Source organism: Rhinoderma darwinii, chromosome 6, assembly GCF_050947455.1.
Source record: "Rhinoderma darwinii isolate aRhiDar2 chromosome 6, aRhiDar2.hap1, whole genome shotgun sequence".
NCBI lineage: Eukaryota > Metazoa > Chordata > Amphibia > Anura > Rhinodermatidae > Rhinoderma > Rhinoderma darwinii.
In genome coordinates this window covers 34,552,439-34,567,135 of record NC_134692.1, presented here as the reverse complement: position 1 = coordinate 34,567,135, position 14,697 = coordinate 34,552,439, and the positions used below count along the sequence as shown (strand labels likewise).

Here is a 14,697-nt window from a genome sequence, read left to right as displayed (position 1 = left end):
CTGTGATGGAACCTATTAGGAAAACAACGGCGCCAGACAGACCTCATTGACTCTATTACAGAACAGAAATCCTGAATTGTTAGCGCAGATGTGAACTTAGCGGTCACTATTTTGTTAGTGAAGGAAAGACAATCACTAGTGACAAACAGCTGAGGACCCTGCAAAAAACTCCCCTGTGAGCGTGACATTATGTGATATTTTCTCTTTTTCTCTACAGCTGGAGCTGCTCTCTGTCATGAACATGAAACTCGTCTGGTTAAAGATCTTTTTAAAAACTACAATAAAGTTGTGCGTCCAGTAGAGACATTCAACGATAAAGTTGTGGTCACAGTTGGATTGCAGCTCATTCAGCTTATTAATGTGGTATGGAAAATAATCTTGTTCGGCTAAGACTTTTTCTGTCTTCTTTATATCAACTAATACTATTATGCCTCATGTTTCCAGGATGAAGTCAATCAAATTGTAGCAACAAATGTTCGTCTCAAACAGGTTTGTAGTTGCACTTTTTTTTATTTTTTTTTCCCTCTTCTTTTTGGGAAATAAAACTTAAAAAGGGTTTTTACAGGACTTAAAGGGGTCTTCCCATTATCATTATTTATCTCCTATCCAAAGGATAGGTTATAAATATAAGATCGGTGGGGGTCCGACCACTGAAACCCCCACCGCATAGGAATGTAGCGGTAGTGCGCATGCTTGACCATCGCTCCATTCAATTCTATGGAGCTCCTGAGCGCTATCTTTAGCAGCACCATAGTAATCATTGGAGCAGTGGACGAGCATGTGTACTATCACTCCATTCCTATGGGGCTCCCAGGAACAGCAAGTTAAGCCCATTCAAGCTCATTAATAGATAAGTATCCTGGACAGAGGAAACCCCCTCTATTCACCCTGAATTTCTAATTGTATATTTGTAAATTGGTTTTCTAATTTGACAAGCCAAAGATCATTATTTGATCGTGTTCTGAGTAAAGGCTCCTCTGGAGGCATTTACAGTCTAAGAGATGGCAAGTGGAGACAAATATTTTTTCACAAAATGTAGGTATCTAATAGATTGACATTAAAACCATTTTTTTTTTTATCTGCACTCGCTTTTAACCACTAAATACAGTGGCATATCTGCCATAAAGGCAGAAGATGCGACGGCTACGTGGGCCATGATCTAAGGGGGTAAAGCACTGAACTGCTTTCCCAGGTTACTGTGGATTGTCATAGAGGCTACCTGCAGCTGCCACCAGAGGGAGCTCCCTGCATCCACTTTTATGCAGCTCTCATAGAGTTTAATAATTTTTTTAGGAATGCATGTGCAATTATCTCCCCCTAGTGGTGGCTGCATGCATTTATAATCAAGTAAAAAAAAAAAACAGAGCTACCGATATAGATATATTATGAAATTCATCTGAACACAATTTTGGACCTGAAGTCAGAATGATAAAGGAATAATACATTAGGCATAAATCCAAGTTCGTAGTGGAGCTCATTTTACTATAGAGCTATTTATGTTTATGAATTTGCAAACATGATCCCAAGCCAATATCTGTCCATGTAGTATAATATATATATATATATATACACACACACACACACACACACACACACACACACACACACACACACATATATACACCACACAAGGAAATGGCAACAGCACTCTGCGGACACTAATGCCGCCTAAGCCACTAAATGCAAATAAATATGCATTACTGCTAAATCTACTTACAATAGGGAGGTTCTTAGTGCACATTTTGATCAAATTGTGTGAGCCCACCTGCCACGACAAGGCGACCTCTATGAGGTGGGAACCTACTCTACACATACACCCAGAACTGGGACTGAGACTACATATATCTGGGGATGGTAGGAACCAGCATTAAACTAATTAAAATCACCCAGGGCAGAATGGGAGGAGTGCAAGATCAAACTAGCAGTCACTAACCCCACATATATCAATCACATAAACAACGCAAAAGTTTGAACAGCACATTCCAACAAAATGAAACAAAACGTGTATACAGGTGCAAGAACGCCTGTGACGGCAAATTTATACAGCACACTGCGAACACTAATGCCACCTAAGCCACTAAATATAAATAAATATGCATTTGTAAAGGATCTGCCAGGCACAGCTTCGGGGTTAACTCCCATAGGTAATCAGTCTGCACCTGAGTCTATGTCTCTGAGACGGACTCCAGCTTCCACCACTCAGGCTGGCAGGCTTAGGAGTGGGAGAGCCTATCGCAGCCTGGCCAGACGGAGCTAGCTCCCGCCCTCTGTCTATTTATACCTGCCTTTCCTGTTCCTCCTTTGCTTGTGATTCTTCTCGTGTGGTTTCCTGGCCTTGCTACAGCTGCTGACTATTTGATCCTGCTCCATACTGACCCTGGCTTACTGATTACTCTCCTGCTCTGCGTTTGGTACCTCGTACACTCCTGGTTTGACTCGGCTCGTTCACCTCTCTTGTTGCTCACGGTGTTGCCGTGGGCAACTGCCCCATTTCCCTTAGCTTTGTGTACCCTTGTCTGTTTGTCTCGTGCACTTACTGAGCGTAGGGACCGCCGCCCAGTTGTACCCCGTCACCTAGGGCGGGTCGTTGCAAGTAGGCAGGGACAGAGTGGCGGGTATATTAGGGCTCACTTGTCCGTTTCCCTACCCCCATCATTACAGCATTACTGCTAAATCTACTTACAATAGGGAGGTTCTTAGCGCACATTTTGATATATAATATATATCAGTAATAGGAAGAGAAATAATTCTACCTTCTGTAGGAAAAAAGAAACACTTCTAAAATTAGGTTAAGGTGCACAATTTCGTTTTAGAGCGATTTCTAGCTGTTGTGATTCTTTATACATTTTCTTTGTGTCAAAAAATATAAAATAAATACAAAAGTGGGGAAAAAACAAGAATTACTCATACTATGTACTATGCATATAAGGGCCCATTCACACAAGCACGTATAACGTCCGTGTGCTGCGCATGGAAATCACGCTCAGCACGCGGACCCATTGATTTCAATGGGCCCGCTCACACTTGCGTGAGTTTTCACGCAGCGAGAGTCCACTGCATGAAACTCACCGCATGACCTACATCGGTGCTTTTTCACGCACCTACGCACCCATTGAAGTCAATGGGTGTGTGATTTGCGCATCAATTTGATTGATAAAAAAATGATGTGCTTTGCAAGTACGTGAATAACGCATGCCACTCGCAAAGCACACTGACGCATAATGCAGCACACACGGACCAGATTTACGCGTGTTTTTCACGCGCGTGAATCTGATACGCTCGCATGAATGTAGCCTTCTGATATTCTAGAAGTAAAATGCACACAGGTCATGAACTGTAGCAACCAAGGAGTAGTTAGTTTATTGTTTGTTTTATAGAGATACAATAAAAAACCCTCATATATTTATTTTTTGCTGATGTTTTCTTTGTTTAGCAATGGGTAGATGTGAATTTAAAATGGAGCCCAGCAGATTACGGAGGGATACAGAAAATCCGAATTCCTTCCAGTGACATTTGGCGACCAGATTTTGTTCTTTATAACAAGTAAGGCCTGTTTACCTTTTTATTATTAGGTCAACTGAACTACAGATTTGTTTTATTATTTTTGGAGTTTATGAAATTTCTAAGAACAAATTACGTTTTCTCTTAGATCTAGAACAGCAGAATTTATACATATGTGATGAAACATAATTTAGGATTATTCTCCAGACCTATGACAGTTGCACACTCCTCACATCAACTCTTCTCCCCAACTTTCTCCGTCTCCTCAGCCAAACTGAGCTGAATCAATAGACTGGCACAGCGTCTGACAGGATCTACTTAGTCCCACCAGAGGAATTATAATGGTCCCCATCCTCCATCTATACAGAACGTTTGCACACTCACTCTTATAGTGGTTGTCTGGGATTTAAACAATTTTTGCTAACAGCAAGAAAGTTCATAAAAAAAGCAATATTCACCGGTTTAATCCCCCGCTGCTCCAGTGCCACAGCTCCGGTGGTCCCCGTCGGTCTTTGTTGACTTCCCTGCAGCTATGACATGCCGTTCATGCACATGCCCGCAGCAGCAAATCACTGGCCTCAGCGGTTAAGCTAGCATGTACAGCATGAGACCTCTGAGGCCAGTGATTGGCAGCAGCGGGCATGTGCATGAACGGCTTGTCATAGCTGCAGTAAAGTTAATAAACACTGGCAGAGACCACTCGAGTAGCGGAGTAACAGGTGAGTAGTGTTTATCAATTTTAGCAATTTTCCTGCTCTTAGCAAACGTGTTTTAAATCTCGAACAACCGCTTTAATGGAGTTGTAAACTTCATTATCATTGTACACACAGTACATATCATCAGTAAGATCTAATAGATTATTTGTGAATCAACCCATAAGTAATAGATCTTAATTAAAGATCAGCGAATTAAATGAAATTCGTTTTGGGTCCGAAACAGCCGCCCGATTCTGTCCGAATAAATCACCGCAAATCGCAAGTGCATAGGTTATTAGTATTAGGGTATTGTATTAGGGTTACATTATTTATTATGTCAGAGTCTGGGACCACTGGAGGCTCCTCTGGTACTTGGCGTGCTAGTCCGACCCTGGACTGCGTCTATATGGCCACAGAAGTCTTCAGGGACCCCCATTTTAAAGGATATTGCTGCAATGTTTTTCCTATAAGTAGTCCAATATTCAGCTATTAAAAACAGGCAGACACATTTGAATGAAACACTTGAATAACGTTGTCTTTTTTCCATTATAGTGCAGATGGGGATTTTGCAATTGTAAAGGATACAAAGGTCCTCCTTGATTATACAGGAAAAATTATATGGACACCTCCGGCCATTTTTAAAAGTTACTGTGAAATTATAGTCACATACTTTCCATTCGATCAGCAGAACTGCAGTATGAAACTTGGAACTTGGACCTATGATGGCAAGTTAGTAGTTATAAATCCGGTAAGAAATCTTTGAGTTCATCAATTGCCACATTTCTACCTGCCGCTTTTATGTTATTTTGTGTTCACAACTTATCATATTATATTGCAGTTACCCATATAATATTGTTTGATCATATGGACAATACATTCAAAATAGAATGAGTATTATTTATTGTGATAATGAAGGGAGTCTCAAGATGTTATTGGACTTATGTGCAATAATCTTCCATGTACATCTATTTGTTACACCAGATATCCTGCATTACTAGGCCAGTTAGGACATTGACCCAGTTGGTAAGGCGGTAGTGTAAGCTGTGTGTAGCCTCAAGCAATTATATATGGAAAGTTCCTATATTGGCTTGGGCCACAAGCTAAAATATTTGTGTTAATCGTTGATTTAAAAGGCTGTCATCTAGGCCTGTGGCTACGCAGTGGATATTGCGAAATGTCACTAAAGCAGTAGTATCACTGGTTGAACTGGCATTGACATTTCTAGAGTCGTGTGACAACCAGTGGTGTACATAGAAGAGACGGGACCCCATAGCAAAGATCTAAATGGGCCCAACAATATGGTGCAACTTTTTGACAACCAGGAATCAAGGGCCTGTGTTTTACCCCTCCCTCTCTATGCCCTTTCCATGATCCTTGGGCAATACCCCTGCACAGGTTCTCCCCACCCAGGAGCAGATGGGATGGGACTTACCAGTACTGGGTTCGCTCTCTCCAGGGGCCCACAGCAGTTGCATGGTGTATCTCTATGATACGTATGCCCTTGGTGACAACCCTACATTGTTTTGTGTAGTCATAGCCACCACGGGTAAATGAGGATGCAATAAGTTTATCTACTATAAAAGCTGAGGTTGAATTACAATAATGTCCGAGTTCTCCAAGGAATGTGCCAACTGTGTAGCTAGAGGCTAAATTGATCCAAGAATATAGTGACTTAAAGAGGCTCTGTCACCAGATTTTGCAACCCCTATCTGCTATTGCAGCAGATAGGCGCTGCAATGTAGATTACAGTAACGTTTTTATTTTAAAAAAACGAGCATTTTTGGCCAAGTTATGACCATTTTTGTAGTTATGCAAATGAGGCTTGCAAAAGTCCAAGTGGGTGTGTTTAAAAGTACAAGTCCAAGTGGGTGTGTATTATGTGCGTACATCGGGGCGTTTTTAATACTTTTACTAGCTGGGCGCTCTGATGAGAAGTAACATCCTCTTCTCTTCAGAACGCCCAGCTTGTGACAGTGCAGATCTGTGACGTCACTCACAGGTCCTGCATCGTGACGGCCACATCGGCACCAGAGGCTACAGCTGATTCTGCAGCAGCATCAGCGTTTGCAGGTAAGTCGATCTTACCTGCAAACGCTGATGCTGCTGCAGAATCAACTGTAGCCTCTGGTGCCGATGTGGCCGTCACGATGCAGGACCTGTGAGTGACGTCACAGATCTGCACTGTCACAAGCTGGGCGTTCTGAAGAGAAGAGGATGTTACTTCTCTTCACAGCGCCCAGCTAGTAAAAGTATTAAAAACGCCCCGATGTACGCACCTAATACACGCCCACTTGGACTTGTACTTTTAAACACACCCACTTGGACTTTTGCAAGCCTCATTTGCATAATTACAAAAATGGTCATAACTTGGCCAAAAATGCTCGTTTTTTAAAAATAAAAACGTTACTGTAATCTACATTGCAGCGCCTACCTGCTGCAATAGCAGATAGGGGTTGCAAAATCTGGTGACAGAGCCTCTTTAAACAATATAAATACATTGTCTTCACCATACAATGACTGAATGACTATTATAATTCAATTCATATTTTTGTTTAAAGGAAAGCGATCGTCCAGATCTCAGTAACTTCATGGAGAGTGGGGAGTGGATGATGAAGGATTACCGCTGCTGGAAACATTGGGTCACATACACATGCTGCCCCGATGTCCCATACTTGGATATTACCTACCACTTCGTCTTACAACGCCTTCCTCTTTACTTCATTGTGAATGTCATCATTCCCTGTCTGCTTTTCTCATTTCTTACTGGATTAGTTTTCTATCTGCCCACTGACTCAGGTGTGAAGTATGTTGGTGTGATCAGAATAATTTCATACACAAATCATGAGACTTGATGGACTTCTACAGTTCTGCCTAAAATTGGCAGGGTTTTAATTGTGTTAACTTTGTGTTATGTTGCATTCATCTTCTTATTTAATGTTCTAAAAGACATTGTCAAAATCTGGAGGCAGATTTGGAGTCCAGTGGCTAAAGCAATTTGGGTGGAGTGTGATAATAACAAAAGTAGTTGAATAATAGTCCTGGGTCAGTACACAGATAAGCGGCAACAGTTTGTAACATAAGGCAGAGACGTGGTGGGGAAACAATCCAAGTTCGGTACACAGATGAGCAGCAACAGTTTGTAGTGTAAGGCAGAGACGTGGTCGGGAGACAATCCAGGTTCGGTACACAAATAACAAATAAGTGGCAACAGTTTGTAGCGTGACGCAGAGTCGTGGTCAGGAATCAATCCAAGTTCGGTATGCAGATAAGCAGCGACAGTTTGTAGCATAAGGCAGCAATGAACTAGAATAAAGGCAGGAAGCTCAATAGTCCAGCAAGGAGGAAGTGCAAGGCCCGGCTTATATAGGAAGCCAAAATGGTAATACTTCTTTAGGTTCTCAAGAAAAAGAATCTCAAGAGATAAGAACCAATAGAAACTAGACAATAGATTTAGCATTGGAGCTGTCGAGCATCACCAGGAGTATCCGGGTTCAAATTCTGACAAATATAGTCATCCAGAGGGAGTCTGTCAGACGCTCCCCTACTCTATTTAATAATATACAGGATATAAAAATAATAGGGTTCACACGGAGCCCAATTCTCTCAGGATACACTCGCAATATGTGTGGTCTATAATAAGAGTTGCTAAAGTAGCACTTTGGGTAGTATGCACAATCTAGAGTAACCATTTTCTACAGTACATAGTGCTTTCTCCCAGGAAGGAGACCCCATTTTTCTTTTTATTTTGTATATACTGTAGTTCACAACTCATATTCTCAATAACATTAATATCCTAATTTTTCTTTTGTTTTACAGGGGAGAAAATGACTCTAAGCATATCAGTCCTGCTGTCCCTGACTGTGTTTCTTCTGGTTATCGTTGAACTGATCCCATCAACTTCTAGTGCAGTGCCACTGATTGCAAAATACATGTTATTTACAATGGTGTTTGTAATAGCATCAATTATTATTACTGTCATTGTCATTAACACGCATCATCGCTCCCCAAGTACTCACACAATGCCACCTTGGGTGAGAAAGGTGAGTTGTGCATTGTTGTACTTAGTTAAAATAAAAATCTGACTTCATTGTCTTGTTGAGAAAATTATTTTTTGATAGGAAGCAACCCCAGCTATAAGTTGATAACGTTGGGCCAACTCTGAAACCCTGGGCGATTAGCTTATCTTACCATGGGAAGTTGTGGCTGGCCATACATTAATCCTGCAGCGGCCACTACAGGGGAAATATAGCATTACATTGCAGCCTTTCATGTGAAATGACGAGGCTAACTCTGTCAGAACAGGAGATGCACTTTCTTAGAAGCCCTCCAATCTGACTAATAGAAAAAGTCCCCAGCAGGCCTAATATTTCTTGAGACAACCCCTTTGTCAGTAGAGTACATCAGTGGTGGTCCAAACTGTAGAAATTAGTGGTTTCTGGTGCTCAGTAAATGATACAACCTGTTCGCTTCTAGACATACATAATGGTGAACCCATGAAATTGCAATACTACCTAAAATTTGGTGGTGTGGACCATATAGAATCAGAACTGTGCTGCCTAATTTATTATAATTGGAAAGTATAGGCAAAATCATGTAAAAGATCAAGTAAAATATAAGCAATGTGAATTGATTCTTAATTTTATATTTACAATTATACTGAATAACGATGAGTTAAAATGGAATTGTTGCATACACACATCTCGGCTTGTTATACTGCAGTCGTTTCCCTTCTTTTCAGATTTTTATTGAAACAATCCCGAACATGATGTTTTTTTCTACCATGAAACGGCCTTCACAAGAAAAACAAGGGCAGAAGATTTTTGCAGAAGACATTGATATTTCAGAAATTTCTGGTAAACTGGGTCCTGCTGCAGTGATCTACCAGTCTCCGATCCTAAAGAACCCAGATGTGAAGAGCGCTATTGAAGGAGTTAAATATATTGCGGAGACCATGAAATCTGACCAGGAGTCCAACAAGGTAAAATAGGTTTTATTAGTTTTAAATAACAATTTAAAACTACGAGCCTCTGTGACATCGATTATTAGAACAAAGTTGGTACAGCCTTGTATTGTGCAGCAGCCACTTTGGATGTTTTCCCTGCACAGCGCCACTCTAAGCCTGGGGGAGGGGGGGGGAATGGATTGTGCATGGGCACGGTCAATTGTGGCGCATAGCCTTCCTGGAAGATGCAACACATTTTTGAAGAGGCTTTCCCCTTTACATAAGGGTTACTCCAATTTATCTTTCTATTAAGACTGGCGAATGAAACGCCAGTCTTAATAAATTCCCCCTATAACTATACATTCCTACTTACATACAGTCATCTGTTGTAAATTGTGAGAGGTCTAATGCTATTCTGTGGTTAAAAATCGACCTGTGAACAGTTTTTGCGGTTGGCAGAAAAAAAAAAAAAAAAAGAAGGCCTGGATATATCACAGATCGATTTTGTACAGATCTGTAACACGGCACCCATAGTCTGTTACGGGCCGGTACTGTACCTGTGTGCCTCTGATTTGATTCGGAGGCCAACGGGGATATTTTCCCACAATTTTATAAAGAATATGTGACAATAAAAATTGCCATGTTCCATCCTATGCTATATGACAGAGGTATTTCCCCCCTAGAAGCATGGTTTCTCTTGCACAATTAAGGTAGCGAACAGTAATACAGACCTCTAACCTCTTGAGTACGCAGCTATTTTGGGCTTTGAGGACGCAGTGATTTTTTTTTTCTTATCATTGCGTTCCAAGGGCCATAATTTTAACATTTTTAGTTGAGGTAGCCATATGAGGGATGAGTTGTATTTTTTAATAGCACCGTTGTGGGGTTTCTTTTTTATGGCGTTCATTCTCCAGCAAAAATGACATGTTAACTTTATTCTGCGGGTCATTGTGATATGGCGATACCAAATTTATATAGTTTTTTTCATGTCTTACTACTTTGGCACAATAAAAACTTTTTTAAAATCATTTATTTCTGTGTAGCCACATTCTAAGAGCCATAACTTTTTTTTTTACCGTTGTTAGTTGTGTGTGGGCTTGTTTTTTGCGGAATTAATTTTATTCTTAAATGGCATTATTTTGGGAAGATTTAACTTATTGATTAACCTTTATTAACTTTTTTGGGGGGGAATTGAAAGAAAAACAGGAATTCTACCACTGCTTTTTATGTTTTAAATTTAGCCATTCACTGTGCAGAATAAATAACGTGTTACCTTTATTTTATGGGTCAGTACGATTACGGCAATATCAAATATCTATATTTTGTTTATGTTTTACTACCTTTGCACAACAATAGCACATTTCATGGAAAAAAAAAACAACTTTCTATGGTGCCGCATTCCAAGATATATACGATTTTTATTTTTCTGCCAATGTAACGGCTTGTTTTTTTTGGGGGGGGGGGGATTAATCATTTTTTTTATAAGAACCATTTTGGGATGCATATAGATTATTGGTTAGCTTTCTTTTTGGGGGGATTGGGGGAAAAAAAGCTACTTTGACATTTTTTGTCGTATATTATTGCCAGTACACGCTGCTGATGATGGCGTGGGCACAGCTCCTATGCCCGTACCATCCACTGGGCATTCCCTAAGTTAATATTGGGGTTAATGGGCTGTGTAATGGTATGTCCATTTGCGCAAAGGGTTTAAGGACTCTGTGTGCCACCGCAGATATTCCACGGGATGACAGTTTATTATTTTTAACTATCGATACTTCTTCTGGTGACTTTTTACTATTTCCCAAGTTTGTCATTTTCTTCATTTGATTTCTGCAGGCTTCAGAAGAATGGAAGTTTGTCGCCATGGTTCTAGATCACATTCTGCTTGCAGTGTTCATGACAGTCTGTATCATCGGAACAGCAGCTGTTTTTGCTGGACGCCTGATTGAACTAAATTCACAGGGTTAACTTTATCTGGAATTTAATTTCCTTATTGTAGGGCAAAAATATAACTGAAGAAGCAGGAATGGAGCCAAACTCTCTGTATCTGATGATGCTGAAATGCTGTACTATTGGTCTGCCACTTACTAATGAAGATAATGATGATGTAGACAATGGTCTATTGTTCCACACGTGTTCCACTCGATGATGATGACGATAACTATTGTAAGATAACTACTCTCATGTTAGTTGATGGACTACTCAAAGTAGTTAACACATTAAACGTTATTTGTGGCATTGCGAGGTTGCTTAAGTATAGATTTTGTACGTAAACATCAGCATAGATTTTCACCTCTTATTTATTGTTATGTGGTGCAAGTAGTTGAAGAAACACTCCAAACAAAACAGATACATTGTGTTATGCCTAGTGCAGGGCCTGTGGGGGCGGAGCATGACACAATAATTCTTTATGTGGTTGTCTTTGACATCCCAACATCTTCATTGCTCTAACTGATGGACCTGAGCAATTCCAAAATAAAAGTATAGGAAATTGCCAAGGTGAACCTACAGCTTAAATGTACATACATGAGTGTGTTTTTATTTCCCATGCCATTAAATCTTTCTATTTTCAATAGTCCTGAACTTTCATTGTGTTAAGTCTATGGTATGTATGTCATTTTTGAGTTTTTGTTATTTTACACTAACCCTCCCTTTGTTCCACCACTAGTTTCATTAATGCGTCCCAGTTCACGATCTACAATTTCTTGCCCGCAGTGTTTCTTGTTGCCCTCCCCAGATTCACTAGTTTAAACACTTCAACTTCCTAGCCATATTTCCCCCCGACACAGCGGCACACTCCCCAAATAGGTGTATCCTGTCTCTACTATAGAGCCTGTAGCCAACAGAGGTCAGGCCAGTTCTTTAAAATCCTAAAACCTTCCTTCCTACACCAATTCCTAATCCACTTAGTAACCTACTTAACCTTCCACTGCATCTCTGATGTGGCACTTGGTGCACATAGTGTTTCAGAAAATACTACATTTGAGTCCTAAGCTTACAGCCAAAGTCCTTGACATAATGTTTAGGTACCTTCTGCAATATGTCGCACCCAGTGGCGGATTAAGTAAACCATAGGCCCTGGGCTGTTACCCAAACTTGGGCCCCCCTTCTCGACCGCCACCCTGCCACGCCGTAACTATTGTTAACACTACCTTTTTGTGCAAGCAGTAATAATTGAGTGTTATGATTCCCCTTGTCAAAGGGCTGTGTCCCTACATACTGACAGCATCACACTGTGCAGGGACACATTCTCCTGACAAGGGGAATGGTAACACCCAAGACTTTTTGTGAAATACAAGGATTTCCCATTATAAACATGTCAGGAGAGGTGACAGATTCTCTATAAATCTAGTGATTCACAGGTGATGACTTCTCCAATTCTAGTCATTTTTTCCTCTTTTCTTCTCCATCCGGTCCAGATTTCATGATGACTTCTCCCATTTCTGCAGAATTTTCCACTCAGATGTCTTTGGCTCCTCACTTTTCCAACATTTCCACACCTATAAACGAAGATAAAATTGTCATGGTGCCATACACTGTGCCCCTAAATATAATAGCACCAAACACTGCACACCTAAATAAAATAGCACCAAACACTGCACCCCTGAATAAAATAGTATCAAACACTGTGCCCCTGAATATAATTGTGTCAAACACTGTAAAGCACCACATACACAGTGCCCCCTGTACATAGTGCCACACACAGCCCCTGTAGATAGCATCACACCTCCCCTGTAGATACTGCCACACACACAGCCCCTGTAGATAGCACCACAAACAGCCCCTGTAGACAGCATCACAAAAACACCCATATAGATAGCGCCACACACCTCCCCTATAGACAACATCACACACAGCCCCTTATAGATAGCGCCACACAACCCCCCATGTGGAAAGCGCCATTCCATCTGTAGATAGTGCCACACCCCCTGTAGATAGCACCACACACACCCCCTGTAGATAGCGCCACACACACAGCCCCCCTGTAGATAGCGCCACACACCTCTCCCTGTGGACAGCATCACACACAGCCCCCCTGTAGTGCCACACAAACCCCCCTGCAGAGAGCGCCACACACACACCCCTGTGGATATTGGCAACGCCTGTAGATAGTGCCACACACAGCCTCCTGTAGATAGCGCCACACAGACCCCCTGTAGATAGCGCCACACAGATCCCCTGTAGATAGCGCCACACACCCCTACACCTCTTGTAAATAGTGCCACACAGCCCGCCTTGTATATAGTGCCACACAGCCCCCCTTCCCTTGTATATAGTGCCACACAACCCCCTTTTATATAGTGCCACACAGCACCCCCTTGTATATAGTGCCACATAGCCATCCTCCCTTGTATATAGTGCCACACTGCCCCCTCCCTTATATATAGTGCCACACAGCCCCCTTGTATATAGTGCCACACAGCCCCTTTCCATTGTATATAGTGCCACACAGCTCCCCCTTGTATATAGTGCCACACAGCCCCCCTACCATTTATATAGTGCCACACAGCTCCCCCCTTGTGTATAGTGCCACACTGCCCCCCTTGTATATAGTGCTACACAGCAATCCCCCCATATATTGCCACATAGCCTCCCAAAAAAAATACTGTACTTACCTTGCCCCGTTCCCACGGCAGATGGAGCACTGCACAATCCCCCGGGTGGGATGTCTCTGCAGACCAGCGTGATGCAGTGACCTCATCACGCTGGCCTGTGCAGGGAGTCTTCCCACTGCCTTTTAATGTGGCCTGGAGCTTATATTATTCATTTGTACCTGCATCCTGAGGATGCAGATACGAATGTGGCTATCGCTAGCATAGGGGCCCCCACCGGTGCTAGCGACGCCACCAGGCATGAGGGGGCCAGTGCCGCCCGACCCATAAATGTTATAGGCCAGACATCCATCGGCCCCCTGGGAGCCTTGGGCCCCAGGCGGCCATCCGAAACGCTCTTATGAGGATCCGCCACTGGTTGCACCCTTGCCCCAGGAAGGCAACACTCAGTCACTAATTCAATTGAACAATCAGCAACTATCTGGGCTTCTATGCTCTCCTATTCCCCACCTTAGTGAAGCAGACATTCTCTTGCCTATCAGAGAAAATCTTGCTGCAACAGACATCCCCCTTATCCATTCATTTGCAAACGCAACATACATGTGCGCGCCACGGCACATGTTTCCCTTTTAAGCGATGCCTCTAATCCCGCCCAAACACACCTGCTTCAGCTCACACAGTATTATGCTCCCATATTTCCTCCCACACAGTATAATGCCCCCATAGCTGCCCCCATACACTATAATGCCGCCATAGATGCACCCATACAATATAATGCCCACAAAGATGCCCCTATACAGTGTAAGGCACACACAGATGCTCCCATACTGTATAATGCACCCATAGCTGCCCCCATACAGTATAATTCCCTATAGCTGCCCCATACAGTATAATGTCCCATAGCTGCCCCATACATTATAATGCCCCCATAGCTGACCCATACAGTATAATGCCCCAATAGCTGCCCTCATACAGTATAATGTCCCCATAGCTGCTGTTATATAGT

General features: G+C 42.1%; 1 protein-coding gene across 1 annotated transcript; it reads left to right on the top strand.

The window, feature by feature from the left end:
• Positions 1-207: 207 nt before the first annotated feature.
• Positions 208-11,679, top strand: LOC142656241 (acetylcholine receptor subunit alpha-1-B; the record flags this gene model as incomplete). Its single annotated transcript, XM_075831134.1, has 8 exons — positions 208-363; positions 445-489; positions 3,434-3,543; positions 4,749-4,944; positions 6,755-6,992; positions 8,013-8,236; positions 8,935-9,174; positions 10,975-11,679. Coding segments are annotated over 8 exons (1,341 nt in total), but the record flags the coding sequence as incomplete, so codon positions are not given.
• Between the last annotated feature and the right edge of the window lie 3,018 nt (positions 11,680-14,697).